Source organism: Patagioenas fasciata, chromosome 5 (genome assembly GCF_037038585.1).
Source record: "Patagioenas fasciata isolate bPatFas1 chromosome 5, bPatFas1.hap1, whole genome shotgun sequence".
Classification (NCBI taxonomy): domain Eukaryota; kingdom Metazoa; phylum Chordata; class Aves; order Columbiformes; family Columbidae; genus Patagioenas; species Patagioenas fasciata.
Window position 1 is genome coordinate 48,207,091 of NC_092524.1, and position 15,630 is coordinate 48,222,720.

At 40.5% G+C, this 15,630-nt stretch overlaps 1 protein-coding gene across 40 annotated transcripts in view; it reads left to right on the forward strand.

Moving 5' to 3' along the window:
• The window catches only part of NRXN3 (neurexin 3), a 1,036,700-nt gene that overhangs the window by 366,061 nt on the left and 655,009 nt on the right, over window positions 1–15,630 (forward strand). For 32 of the 40 annotated variants that reach the window (XR_011739408.1, XR_011739409.1, XM_071809509.1 and 29 more), the window contains one exon: window positions 6,252–6,278. The exons of the other annotated variants lie outside the window; for them this stretch is intronic. Coding sequence is in view for 30 of the 32 variants with exons in the window: in XM_071809509.1 (XP_071665610.1) it covers window positions 6,252–6,278 (27 nt within the window). In the remaining 2 variants the exon portion in view is untranslated. The remainder of the gene's footprint in view (window positions 1–6,251; window positions 6,279–15,630) is intronic. 40 annotated transcript variants of the gene reach the window in all.

Here is a 15,630-nt window from a genome sequence, read left to right on the forward strand (position 1 = left end):
GCTACCCAGGCTGGCCTAGAGAACAGAGTGAATAGATCAACCTCAGCTATGACAGTAACTTCTCAAATAAAGAGAAACAGCACTCAAATGATAGCCATGTCTGCCTGTAATAACTTTAAAGTGATGGAAAATTTCGTGGATTTGCAGGGTGTCTCTGGAGAACAGCTCAAAAGAGTAGGTGTTGAGCATTCTTACATCTGCAAAGAGAATCCTTCACAAAACTCCAGTGCATGTACATATATGACTGCATTTTCTTCTGGTCTATTACAGTTGGTGCTAATAATCTGGCAAAATGAAGTTATCTTTTTCCCCACTGTTTCCTTACTTGGCAATTATTGCTAGCCATTTTATTTTCAGAGAATAAACTTAATCACTGGAACACTGGCAGCGGCATACTTCTGTCGGGGAAGTGATGGGGTAGTAGAGTAGCTACTTTGCTCTACACTACCCCCTTTTGCAACCCCGAGCCATTTCCTTTACCTTGCATGCCTTAGTTTCTCTCTTTCTTGAAGAGAGAATACTTCACAACCTGCCAGGGATTCTGGTATTATTTAAATAAGTGCTGCTTCCATCACCTTTGATACTCCCACATGAAAAGTACTACAGCATGAAAACTGCCAGACTTAAAAAAAAATTATCGCTTTTTCTTCTGGGAAAGGTACCACTTGTTTGATTCTGTTATATATTTATCTTCCCTTAAAATCAATGAGAATAGAGGGAATTGCTTCTTTTTGGTGTTCAGGGCATCCTAGACTTAGAACTCGTATGAATATGAGGAGGGCATGTTCAGATTACCCTAAATACACTTACAATTTTTTACAGCTTATTCTTTCCTTTCCTGTTTTTTTTATATCTTGCTGGAAGACAATATTTTCCCTCATGACTGGTCAATATTGTGTATCTGATTGGCATCAGTTACTTTTAGCACTCACTGGGTTCTGTTACACCATCATCTAGCCTAGAGGTGAACTGTTCAACTCTTACTATCTGTTTTCTAAAAGATGTGGCTAAAGAATTGACACGCGGTCTGCATATGTTTGGAAAGAAATGTCCTTGATGGTTTAATACAGGGACAAAATCTGCAAACCAAACCCTGTGTTAACTGAAGGCTGGTTTTGTGTAGTTGCAGGGACTGAAGCAAAGTATATGCCAGATTTGGCAGCTTTTGAGCTGGAAAGTTTTATAAGGTTGAATCTTCTCTCAGAAGTGACTACAGGCTGCATCAGTAGAAACCTGTCAGCAGCCTCTATGTGCAGCTCAACAGAAGGGTAGTTTAGACTGTTGGAACCTGGATTGAGCTTCACCTCTCCTCTCTTTAGATTTATAAAGCTGTCAGATATATTCCTTGAAAAACACAACTTACTTTCTTTCAAAATGGCAAGGTTGCCTTGCTGTTGAAGAAACAGAACTTGAAGAGGAATGACCTTACCAGAGCCATTCAATTTCAGTTGTTCACTCTAAGTCACATCTAACTCTTTAAGGAGACTGTTCATAGCCAAAATGTCACACATGAGATCCGAATCTTAATTATCTGACCCTGCCAAAATCCCGTTACCAGTGAGAAACAATCATCAGCACCACCTCTGAAGACCTGAGCATGCTCGGTGCTGACTAGCTACCTGTCAGCATCCCACCCAGTGTCTAACCCATGACAGATGTGTGCAAACAAAGACTGTTTTGAGTGGTGAGTTATTTAATTGTGCTTTTCTTGTAAGTCATTTAATACTATTACTAAGAGCTGTCTCTTCCTTCTCTTCTTTGATCTATTCCACTTGATTACTTATTATCGTATGTGTGGTTATTAAGGTGTTCCCTATATTGTTTTTTATTTATTTATTTTTTAAATTTTTTGTTTCAAACCTCTTCTGTGTGTTTCAGTTGTAAAGCTTTCCCATACCCCATCAACCATGGTAAATCAAAAGATGGTATTCAACCCTTCAAAGGCCTGAAGCCTGCGGCCCGCACAGCAAACAGCCCTGAGAACAGAGCGTACAGAGCAGCCTGCAGGGGCTGGCATATCCCCCCCGCCCCTCAGCACTCGCAAACAAAACAAACAGGGGACACGGTGCTCCACGGGCATGGGTGGGTGCTGGCTGTAGAAGGTGGGAGGGAGAGGAAGTGCAGTGATGAATAATTCTCTAAGAAAGAGAGGTGAGGGAGTTGTTTCAGACCTTTCCCCTGGAGGTGCCCGAGGCACTGCAGCTGCATGTTGACAGCAGGTCTCAGAGTAGTTCCAGTGTTTGTTGTGTGAAGATTAGGAGTTCAAATGTGACACAGATCTCACTTCTGCTGAAAAGGACTCTGAAGAAATAGGTCTAGAGTGGAAGGAGAGAGAGAGAGAAATTAAGCAAAACATGGCATGGAACATCATTGGGAATAATTCCTGATGCTGAGATGATGTGCAGAAAGGGAAAGAAATGTCTGGTCTAATAGGGAAATCCACCTTCAATTGTTTTTTCCCTCCCACTGATGAGTGGCAGAAGCAGTGTCACTGACTTTTATTAAAGAATATTTCAGTTCTGTTTCTCCCTGGCCTGGCTCTGGTGGCTAGAGCAAATAGTGCCTGCCTCCTGTAAATTAGAGTCAGTTCTTTTGTAAGGAACTGCAATCAATCATCCCTCTCTTGTCTTTTCCTGAGACATCTCCTCAGGAGTGTCAAAACATCTTTGCCCTCCAAAACGCAAAGTTTCTGTTGTAATTTGCATATACAAACAGCACAGTCACAGTTTCTACCTTTCTTTTACAAATGTATGTGGACATTTATATCACACTTCGTTTTGTGTGAATTGTGCACTCAGATCTGCTAGTGTATGCCTGTTCACACTGTTTCTCACTAATAAATTTATTTTCCATAATCAGTACATATAAAAACCTTTGGTGGATTTTTTTGGTTTGTTTATCATAGTCATGCAAAAATATTTGTCAGCTGCCAGTTACAGGTGGTTGACTGCATGCAAGTAGAAGAGAGGCAAGGAGATACACTGTAGCATAGGGCAAGAATCTGCACAGGACCTCATCCAGTTTCTCCACAGAAAATAACCTGCCGTGTCCCTATTATCTTTCTTTTCCTTGTCTTAACTTAAAGTGCTCTTCCATAACTGCATTATGGGTGCTCATCAAAAGGAACAAATACTTTGTCCTTGCGGAGCAAAGGTGACTTTCCTGATTCAAGAGAAAAACATCCTCGTGTCTTAGCAATGCCAAAGAAATATCACTATTTTCAGGCACAATGATACAAACGGTAAGATACACAGGCTTAATTCATAGAGACTTCTGTCTGCTGCTAAATATATCTCTTCAAACAATAAATCCCCAGTGTTAGGTAATGGCAGCTATTTAACCTTTTCCAAGGAGAGGGTCTTTGGCCCATTTTCTAGGTGATATGCTCTGGAAAACTTTCCATCTGAGCACTAGGACAGCAGTTTTTGGTTCACATTAGGAATAATAATGAAAGAAAGAAACTGTAGAAAGTCTTCCCAGCTCATCCTACTCCCCATACAGTTATAGACTGTGTTTTCACTTCTGTCCTGCAGATTGCTCATCCAATTTCTGAACTGGGAGATGACTGGATTTACAGATATTTAGACATGCTCATCTTCAAACCCTAAGGCAAGGGGAAATGTCTTTTGAGTCAGGAATGCAGCCATACCTAAATAAAGCAAATCCGATCAGCAGAAGCTGATAACAGTGCTGAGAGCCCCAGATGACAATTACCAGAAGTCATATTGCCCTGGTCAGGTGCAGGAGGAATCCCAAGCAGTTTCTTTTAGTTATTCCTGAATCCTCCAGCTGCTGCTGTTTTGAGACCAAAGACCAGACTAAACCTGTACCTTACTGCCAGCAACAGCATCCCTTGCTCTGGATTGTAGCATTGCACTAGTTTGGAGGAAAGTTTTCTTCCGTATAAAACTGATATAAGAGGGAGAAAACAACTTGATGTATTAATGATCAGGAATCTTTTTGGTTGCTTTGGTGAAGGCTCAGAGTGAAGGAAATAAAAAAACCACACAAAAAACCAAACCAAAACAAACCACAATACAACAGCAACAAAAGACACAAACCAAAACCAAACAAAAAATCCCCCCCAAACCAACAAAAACCAACCAACCCACCAAAACCAAAACAACAAAAACAAAACCCAAAACCACCTGTGCTTGTTCTGTGAAGGTAACGTGGAAATAACACAACAATGTTTTTAGTTTCCAAGTTTGATGAATGTTGCCAAGGACCAGCCATGTTTCCCTTTCCAGCGCACTTACTGTTTAGCCCGTAAGAAATTCCCCTGTTGTTCCAGGCGTAACAACTCTCTCGATCTCGTTTGTAGTGAGACTTGGGAATCTCTCTCACTCTTGCTGTCACTCTCCATCAGGTCACAGAGGGAAGTTTCCCAGCATGTACTTCAGAACTCCCCTTATCCCACCCAACTCCTATAAGGGATATACCCACCACTGTATGGTGATTGTACCAATTGCTCCAGGGCTGTTTGCTCCCACTTTTCTGTTGCGGTTGACGACACATGACAAACCTAATCGCACAAAACCAAACCCAGATTTTCTCAAGAGAGGTTCTGCTTGAAAACAGACTCTCTCTGGCTTTGCTGCTCCTGATTGGCATGTCCCTGATCATTACAGTTCTTTATTTATAGACTCTTGTTCTTTCTCCTCTTTCATTTTTTTAAAAACTGCATTTAGTTTCAGCTGCTGAAATAATTTTCCTATATCTGTCCAAATAAAAACAAAATTGGTCCAGTTAAGCAACAAACTACATCATATTTCTCTGCCATTCTGTATAATCTCTCTTGCTGGGCCATATCTCTGTAATAAATATGACCTTCCTTGCTGGTCAAAGCTTTAGGTGTCCAGGCAGGATGTCCATTAACATGGTTCTATTATTCCTGGCCTTGATTTTCCAAGAGAAGGTTAGCATGGCCCAAGATAGATAATAGCACTCATGTGATAGCTCTTGCCCATGCCAGACACTGCAGTAATGGATGTTCACAAGGCCGTAAGTAGGCATCTATACACGTGAGATCCCCTTATGGGTCGTATCCTGAGATATGCTGAGCATTACTGTGTTAAATGAGAGAAGCAACGCTCAGAAGCCCTCTAGCTCAGGCTCCCCTACCTCAACTTGTTTTCATTGTGCAGACTCCTCCGTTACCATTTATTAGATTCCATGAGCATAGCTCTATTTTTCTTTCCATGTACCCCTCTTCATCTCTCCCTTGCCTGTAACCTCTGAATGAAGCAGGGCCAGCAAAGGTTCCCAGATCTGCCACTTCACTGCCCGTTTCATCTTCTCCCCGAACGTTATGAGCATCCCATTCAGTTTTAGCGTTCAGAGAGCAAGGTGAGATTGGGCTCTGAAGAGCTGGCAGGGCTGGTGACCTTTGAAGGAAATCCCCGTTCCCCCAGCCAAATAACAAATGTATTCCTAACCTCCAGAACTAGCTGAAATCTGGGCTGGGCGTTCGTGCGGTTAGCCGTTTGCAAGTGGCCATTTTATAACAGGACACAACTGGGCAGTATATTAACCCTTTCCTCACCTGAATGGACAGTATCAAATATGTCTGTGCACATATTAAAAAATATTCTGGGCTGGTATTGGGGGAATGAGAGGAGGGTCTGTCTTTGGGAGAGCTGGAAAGGGTTAAATATTGCATCAACAAATCTCATAGACTGATTTTACAGGTATTCTGTGATGGACAGATGCTGTATTTATACAATAACAGTACAAATTTGTTCAAAAGAAACCAAGTGTAAAGGTTGACTTGGAGCTTCAAGCTTCTCAGAGAAATTTCTAAAGTTCTTTAAAAAACAAAATGACACTGGAGTATGACTTACATTTTGAGGGAGTTTTTTTGTGCTTTAATTGTCAATTTTTTAATTGTAATTCACATCACTTCATGTTCTGGAGTAGAAGATAATTTTAGATGCATAGGTTTCTATAAAAATAAAATCACTTTCTGTGTCAACATGTGGATATATATGTATATTGGTATATCTCTCTATACATATGTGTATATATATATGTGTGCGTGTATATATATATTTATGTAGCCGATATTTCTGTAGAATATACTGTACATATAGACCCACTCCTAAACTTGTACAGAGTGTATATAAGTATAAAATGGCCACATCTCTTTGCGTGTGTCTGTCCCCGGAAGGGTGGACTGATTGTTTTTGGATGTCTGCAGCTGTTACCTTGAAGGATGCAATTTCATCTTTCATTTATTTTTCCCCATCTAGACTGTATCAGGATAAACTGTAACGCCAGTAAGTTTTCCCTCAAGTTTCATTTTGTTCTCTTTCTATATATATTAAAATAACTTTATTTCCTTTGCTGTTTTATAAGCTGTTTTTATTTTTTCTCTGTTTTTATTTTTTTCTTTTTTTTTTTTTAAATAAAAGAAAATCTGAAATTGAATGGTTGGGTGGGCTATGAAGCTGCAGGGGTGGGGGAGGGAATAACTTACGGTGATTGTATGTGAAAATTTTGTGTTACGTTTCTCCAAGGAGGAGATGATCTGTTATTTCATAGCTTTGCAGAAGAGCACCTGAAGAACCTGATGAGCTGATATTATATTTCACTGGTAACCTGTTGTCTTTATGAAAACTTTTAAAGAACCACATAAGAATAGCAACAGGTACTGTATGCACTTCTCCACTACAAAAAAAAAAAAAAAAAAAAAAAAAAAAACAAGTCTACACATTTAAAAAAAGTGAAACAGAAAAACCCACCTCAAACTCTCACTTTATTTCAGAATGGTGACAACATGATACTTATTAAAAATCATTTTTATTTTGGTGTAGAAGAAGGAAAAATTAGAGCTTAGATTTTGAGTATATTATCAGAGTTCTGTGATAAACTTCTGTATAGCATTTCCCACTCTGAGGTTTCTATAAAAAATTCCAGCTGAGTCATTGGGTCATTGAAGATCCCTTTCAATCTGTAAAAGTAGGGAAGAAGACTTATAAAATCTCTGTGAAGAATAATAGTGAAAGATCATATCCTATTTGTCATTGCTTGGATTGAGCAAACAAAATCTTTTATGCTCTGCTTCAAAGAGTTGGTTGAAGTTGGTTTAGGCCTCAAAATAAAAAGCACTTCCCCAAGAACGGAGCTGTTTAGATCTCAAGTGTACTTTGAGGCTTATCTTGCTTTCAACCAGATTCCTTGCTGAACTGGCAGATCCTCTGTGTTAGACTTTATGTGGAAAAATTTGTGGAAGGCTAAACATCACTTTGGGAATGCTATAAGGCATTAAAAGGCAAGGATGATCCATGTATTTTCCAGAGGCTGCAGTCTTTTTGCTCACCAATGAGCCTCATCCAAGCTAGCAGGAAGGGGACGTGTGTTGCATTTCCAAAAGCAAAGACAGCTTCCAAGTAGCAGAGCCAACTGTAGCATCACTTAGAGAATCTTATTGTAAAGCAGTTTCTTAGCAGCTTTGACATAGTTTTGGACTAAGAGCAGGTTTGTAGTGTTGGTGAACAGATATCAGTTGTTTGTTTTTTTCCCTGATGTACAGTCTTTGCAAAATCTACAAGATTCTCTGTGGTTGCAGATAGAAGAATAAATACACACGTAAGTAGATAATAGATCAGCTTTCCTCCTGATCACTGCCAGCTAGCTGAGATCCTACTTTGTAGGGAAGTGGAAGCAATTAGTTTCTTGATATTGGGAGGTGGTCCCTGGGAGTGTGTAGGCAGAGACAAGCCAAAGCATTGCTTGATGTGTGATTATTCCAGGAGCTTGACCATGAGTTCACAACACTGAGAAATGCAGCCTTCTTCAACCCTGTTACAGGACTATCTGGGATTAGTCCTGTATGACTCAAAGCTTGACAACTCTTGTTGAATACGTTTTGCTTTAGAAGTTTTAACACTGTAGTTCAAGATAGAGTGGGTAATAGGAAGAAGTGCCTTGAATCTCTGCTGAGATTGTCATTTTTTACCCAGCAGGGCTAAGGACATTTGCATAAAACCAGGATCTTTTGCTTCCCAAGAGTTCATATGCTCTTGGGGCTTAGTCACCTGTAACTCTATCTAAACACTGACACTGTAGTTCTTGTTGACGCATGTCATCTGAGCATACATGTCAGCTCCTCTGGTACTGGAAAACCATCTGATGTTATTGTTATCATCTTCAACTTTTGATGGTAACTGGCTGTTGAAGGCTTAGCTACAGAAGACTATCTTCAGGTGGGAAATCAGCTTTAGTAGCAAGGAGCAGTGATCCGGTATTCATACAAATCAAAATCTAGCTGTAATTGAGGGAAACATTCAAAAAAAAAAAAGAGGGAAAAGAGAATCTTACAGAGCAGTTGGAAGACGGTCCCAATACAGTGCTTCTGTTGATTTCCCCATAAGCATCAAAACATCTTGAATCATTTTGCTTCCATGCATATTTAATAGTTGAGTCTGTTGCATTCTTAAATACTGTGTTCCTCTGAGGGTTTGTGTTTATTTATTTATTTATAAACACTTCAGATTTTCCTAATTTATTTTTTATGATACTTTGCTGAAAATGAACCACTCCACTTGTAGTCCCTCCAACACCTTGTTTTGTTGCTGCTTGTTGCAATGACTTGGGTCATCTGCCCTGCTTTCTGGAAGGGATCCTGGGAAGTGATTGATGAAAAACTGTATGTTCTTGCATGAATAAAACATGGTTAGGCAAGAGCAAACCAAATATCACTAGAACCATTCCTGCAGGCACACTGACATTTACTTGTTCAGAGGGAGACAGGTCTGCCAGGGTCTGTTGAAATGAGCAGAAGTGTTTTAAAAGTAACTTGAAAAATGGGATTCCAAATCAGTTGAAGAGTGCCAGGTCAAACAGTTGCCATTGCTAACTGAATGTAAGGAACCTGGCACATGGTTTTAAAGGTTTTAAGGAGCTGTACTTTTGAGGTCTTATGGAACATATAGGCTAAAGAGCCTGTCACAGCAAGCACTGAAACTAATGCTGATTGAGAGAAGTCTAATATATTGTCCCAGGTAAGCATTTCCAATATACTTGCTCTTGTTTTGTTTTGTTTTGTTTTGTTTTTTAAAACGTTGAGTTTTTTACTTGCATATCTTTAGGATGTCATATATCTGATGCAAAATACTGTTTTCCTTCACTTGATTTCCTAGTGCTGTAATATCTCACAGTTCTGGAATTGAAGACTAACACAGTTTCCTAGAACAGGAACATTTTCTTTACATTTTTCTGTAATTTTTTAAATACTCATCCCTTCTTTGCCTCTTGTAGACACCTAAACAGATCTTATCTATCTCTGTACACTGACAGAGTTTGAATTTAGAAGGACCTGATAGTGCTGTTGCTTACACAGATGTAACTGGGTAGAAACTCTCTTTTCCTCTGAGTGTAAAATCAGCACAACCAAAGGCAGGATCAGGATTCTGAAATACAGTCTGTGAAGGTGCATTGAATGATTCATCAAAATAATAGAGACATAACATATAGCACAATTTTGTTAGCTGGATTTATGGGGAGAATAACTATGTTCTAAATATCCTTAGATTCTTGCATACATATACTTTGGGTTTGAAATAGGATTTCCTAAAGAAGAGTAGCTCTTTGGTCCATTTCCTGTAAACCGTTTCTTGAAATAGTTTGCTTCAAAGAAAGTTAAAGTTGTGATAGTTTTATAGTTTGTGTCATAATATCTGATACTCTTATTTTTCATCCTTTTTTCAAAGGTATCTAGTCCTTAATTTCTTTATTCCCTTTTCAGTGACCCCACTTCATATCAGTCCAGATGGAATAGTTTTTGGCTTTCTAACGAATATTAAGTGTCAAGGACAGGGCTGTGAGTACTACAGACTTACTAGCTTTTGGAGGTGTCTTCACTTTGTTTTCTTTCTAGGATACTGCTTGTATTATTTTTCTTGGTCCAGGTCTCTCTCCTTTTCCCAGACCTTTTATGTGGAGTGTCAGTAGTCACAGTCACATAGTTTGACACTATGTTTATGGGAGCTTCGATCTTCTAAAAGTAGTTGCCTTTGGGACAGTGAATATTTTGTCTTATTGCTTGTTGTTTCATAATACGTTCTTTTCTTCTCACTAGAGCATGTCAGACCAGCCATTACCTATTTTCATGTGGCTTGTGAAGCCTCAGTAAATCCTGAGCCTCTTCTCTCACCTGTTACTAAAAGCACAAATGGAAGAGGGTGGAAAATCACAGTCCAGTCACTACTAGTTGATCCTGTGTCTTTATGAGGTGATACACTTAGCATGTTGTTTCAGATCTGAATTATTTTGGACTGGTCTTTGACAATGGAAGACAGCTTGAGTATGAGATTGATCCTCCCTTTTCAGTTCCTATGCTTACTGTATTTAGTGCCTTAATTCAATGCAAACGTTAACGTTTTGGTTTAGGAAGTGCAACAATGTAAAATAAGAACCTATAATGTGTAACTCTCTGGGAGAGGTGTAAAGTTTTCTTTTCTTCCGTATCATCATAAGTAAATAGGAAACTGTGCTAACTGTAATAAAAATGTTATAAAACCAAGTGCACGTATCTGGTGCCTAGTGATGTTGCTGTCATTTTAATAAAAGCTTAATAGCACTCTAACATGAAAATGTTATTTGGAAAATGAAGAGGTGTGATTAAGCATACACATCATATTTGTGACTCCAGTGTCTCCTAACACCATTTAAACATAATCAGGAGGAAATTAATGCTTATGCAGCCTGAAAAGTGTCAAGTCACTAGTACGTCATATCGTAGTGCTGAAAGCAGTGGCGGTGTCTGTAGCATCTGTATAGCCCAGCTGAGAAAGGTCTTACCTTTGCGCAGTCTCAGACTTGGGGTGCTGGTCTGGCCTCGTGCTGTTGCTGCACTGCAGTGCACAAGAAAGGAAGTGAGCAAATCTGTCTTTGGAAGACTTTTCCTTCGAGCAGGTAATGAAACAACAGTCCTCTCAGGTATTTTGTCAGATAGTAAACTAAGAATTCTGTTAAAAGGAAAACATACCATGCTGGATCCAACAGCCTGAGAGAGGTGAAGCTGCTGCCACTCCCTGTTCTCAGATTTAACCAGTAATGAGGTTGAAGATTCCAGCAGGTACACACACAAGGCACACATATTCACTACATATATAAGTGTATACATGGCTGTCCACACAGATCACAGACAGGCTCTCAGAGCACTCACACATAGACAGCAGCAGTGGCTTCCTTCTGTTCTTCTGTCTGTCTGGACAGGATGGAGTTCCGCTAGTGAGAATATATAAGTACACACATATATGGGATGGATTGCTCCAGCAGCTGGGCTTAGATGCTCAGTCTGTCCAGTAGCTAGCCTCTGGATCTCAGTCTCCCCAGCTGCTGACATAAAAGCCCCTGAGGCTGCAGCCCCATTCCAGTTGCTGGTACAGGTCATCACATACACATCGTTGGCCAGGACTTCTCAGGTCCCAATAGCTGATCCCCCTGTGCTTTTAGCCTAGAGATACAAAGGTGTTCTCCCACCCAGACCTGGCCCTTACAGACCCATTTGCCCAGTGCCCCCAGGCCTCTTTACCTCTCCAGTGGCTAGTCCAGCTTGATCTTTGCCAGTGGTGATGTACATGGACACTCATGCTCACTCCAGTTTCTGGCAGCACAGACACACAGGCCCTCTGACCCATGGTCTGATTACACTTGCTGCACTCACACCCTGATATACCCTCACATACAAAGAAGAGAGAGCATTCACTCAGGCCCCTGTGCTCCTCTGAACTTATGGAGATGGGCTGACGGCTCCTGTGATAGGCCTGGTTGTAACCCAGCAGGGTATTATTTAGGTTTGCCTTCCTGCTGTTCTCTCTCTGAGCTCCTTTGTAGGTGTGCAGGTGAGCTTCATCACATAACCAAACAAATACCTCTTCTATATGACAGCTACCACCAGCTAAAGTATTTTGTCTTAGATTTCCTTGATTTAAGTCCACTCCAATTTCCCAGGGAGAAAAAAACGTATTGACTTCAGGCTGCTTGGTACTCCTACGAAGTGGATTAGTGAGTTTGTTCTAAAAAGGTAACTGTATGGACACTGTCGCTACAAGTTGCAGTGGAGAGGAGGGTCATCCCTTTGGGGCTGGGTTCCACATGGATGTGTTCACCTAGGTGAGAGGCAAAAGGTGAAGCACATACAAAAAGCTGCTCTGCTTTGCTACTGTTTAGACAATATGTCTTCTGTAGATTAGATTCTGTAATTAGTTGCCAGAACATCCACTTTGTTCTTTTATTCAAGGAAAACTGACAGAAAACTGGAAACTCATGCTTTAGGACCTAGGAGGAAGTGAGTATTTTATATGTGATTAATTTTGCCTGAGAACAACCCAGAGAGTGCATCTCTAATGAGACTTTCAATAGGTAAAATGGAAAAGAAAAGCAAACGCTAATCAGCACAAGCACGGCTTGCTGTGTTGGGTGCTGCCTTATCAGTAAATTTAAAGCCAAACCAGTGAGCCTTAAGGCTCAGTGGATACTGGATCAGGAGTGACCAGTAAAAAGGCTCTAGTGATTTGCATTATTGGGTGCAGAATACTGGGTGTAATGAGCAAAAGCTTTTCACAGTGTCTTTAATCCTCCTCATCCAGACAGTGCCATGAAGATTAAGGATTTGCTGTGGCATAATTAATTAATTTCTGCAATCCTACACTGCAGTGTGAGATATCAAAATGTCCCTGAATCCCAGAGTATTTCGGGGGCTGTAAATCTGGGCTATGAATGCAAGTCTGTGTTTACCAGATTCCTGCTAGCCCCAGCTCTTAGTTAGCAGCAGTTAGCCTTCATCTTCCAGCTAATACTGTCACATCCTTTGGAAATCTGTGGTCTTGATGCTTCGATTCTAGTGCTCAAGGAGACACTTCAGCAGGTCTTCTAAGGTCATCAGTTTGAAGAGATGGCGCTGTTGAGAGCAGAGCTTGATGTAACACTTTCTGTGTTATTTTTAGCTAAATAGCTGCAGTGGGATCTAACAGGAAAGAAAACTAACCTTTGAAACTCAGCAATCATCTGTCAGGAATCAGTGACCTGCTTTTGGAAAACAGCTATGCCAATTCACTCGCTGTCATTCTCACCACAGCAGCTTTTCTTGACTCCTTGCCCCTTCTTGAAAGGTTGTCTTTGTGCTATATGTTTTTATATATACCATTTTCAATTCCTGTAGCCTTTGACCTCTTCCGTGGGAGTATAACTGAAAATGAGAATTGTTGGGAAGGGGGCAGAGTCAAAACAACTGTATCAATCGTACTGTCAGTCAATAAGCCAGATACCTGTTACTTAATGCTAGAAATTCTGAATAGTTGGATTTTTGATGCTATAACAAAAACTATGACATAGGAGTTTAAATGTTGGAGTGTTTGTTGTTGTTGCTGTTGTTGATGATGTTGTTGTTGTTTTGGCCAGAGGAAAATGATGCTGTGGGTGAACCTTGGAGTAGAGCAGGAAGAAGCTTGTGGGTAGGATAACTTTTAAAGTCATGGGATGCTGGTTTTTGTTTTAATGATACATCGAACTAACTAGTTGCTGGTCACCAGCAGTTATAATACAAGCTTCCTTTCTCACATCTGTTTGGGCAAGCAGGATGACTTGCTTCCGTTCATATTGCAATGTTTGCAGGATCTCAGCCAGGATGCCTGGGGAAAAAAAGGTTTTGATAGGTAAACTTCTCCACTTCTCTGTTTACTGTTTTGGCTACTTTCTTTGTATAAATTGATTTGTGTTCCTTTCAGATCAGCTGTCATCACCTGCGCTTTCCTCGGTGTTTTAACGTAACCCCATAGGCAACTAAGCACCACACAGCTGCTTGCTCACTCTCCTGCAGCCTGTGTGTTTTGAACACTGTTTTGCTCACAAGCCCAAAACATAGCACTATGAGGGCTGCTATGATGGGAATTAGCTCCCTCCCAGCCATATCCAGTACACTCAGGAAGCAACTATAGCCTTCAAAGTTTGTGGATATCATGCTATAGGGCTTAAAAAGGCGATGCTTTTGCCGCCTTACGCTGAAATAGAGGGCCAAAGGTAGACTGAATCAATGTCATCTCTGGTGTCCAGGCATCGGGCATTTGGTAGTTTCTTTTTCCATTTCATTAATTTATCTTTTCCTACACAAAGCACTGAGTTTGCAGAAACTTGCTGTGTGAGTGTTAATATTAGGAAGCCATGTAGGCAGTACTAAATATGTGGTTTCCAGTATTAAGACATCTCAGGCTGTTGACTATCTTAAAATCAAACAATGGCTGCATTGGGACTTAAATACTGCATACTGTTTCCATGAATGAATAGTGAGAGGGTTGATAATGACAGAAGTTGCCTGTCCACAGGTGGGAGCTCTTTTCCATGCCTAACGGTCCTCACAGCACCCACCTATTTCAGCAGTGACTGCTACTGTCCTCCTACCACCATGACCTCTCACATTTCTTGTGTTTTGCACTGCAAGGCTGGTTTGTCTGGCAAAAGGCACTGCTGCTAGAAGAATTCTCTCAGGGAGCAAAGAATTGTAATTGCACACAGGTGCTTGAGGAGTAATATAGAAGTTTACTTTTAAAACATCCTTTGGTGCTTCTGACCTCGAACATTGGCCTCTCTGAAATGAGCCAGGGAAAGGTGAGCTGCATATTTGCAGTCTGCCTCAAAACGAAACACATTAGAGATCTTTACTCTTTTTGCAGGGACCAAATGAGTCAGAGAGAACAAGAACCCTTCTTCCAGAGAGAGTCTCACTTGGTCAAGCTGGTGCATGTGTCTGATGTGTCTGATGCATGTGTCAAGCTTGTGTTGCTGCTGCTTCTCTGGAAACCTGCCCTTAGCAAACCTTTCAGCAGTGATGTCTTATTTTCTAACGGCTTATCTTCTACTTCTTTCAAGAAAAGTTGATTCTTGAGGTTTCAGGGCCAAGGAAACAGTTGTTGACTTCTTGCTTCTCTTGTGCAAAGGGAACACAATACATGGGAAGAGTTGTTACCACAAGGAGCCTGGCCAAGATGCCGCAGATACATTTGATCAGTGGTGGAGAATTTTTATATCATCGTAAGCCATTTTCTAGCTAGTGGAAAGTGGAATATGCTGAACATTTTCATTCTGAATGTAAAAAGTTAAGAAGCCTGAGAGAAGTTCTCAAATCATTTGCCCAGTTAAATATCTTTTTGATTTGTGATACTTCAGTGGTTGCTGTATTAAAGTCATGTGTGCGTACTTCATTATGGAAAAATAAGTTTTTCCTCTTGGTGGATTTCGCAGTATCTGATCATGAACTGGAGGTCAAATCACCAGGTACAGATTTAATAATTCAAGGATATCGTATTATTTTCATTTGCTTATGAATTTGAAGTAGAGAATCACCAGCAGGCTTGGAACAAAACAGGGAAGCTATTATGCTAATGAACTGTTAATGCAACAGTAGATCCAGGCAAGTGTTTAATTGCATATTAAGAAACTGCTGGCATGCTGACATCATTTGGATTGGTATCTTTTCTGTTCCCCTTTTTTGTAGGGGAACCTTACTTGAAATTATTCAGCCCACTGTTTTGAACTGATGTGGATGGAAAAGAGAGGGAGCTGATGTTGCTTTTGACTCACATCAGCATCTTCCAGGTTGCGAGCAGTTCCTGCCTCCACCAAGCTGTT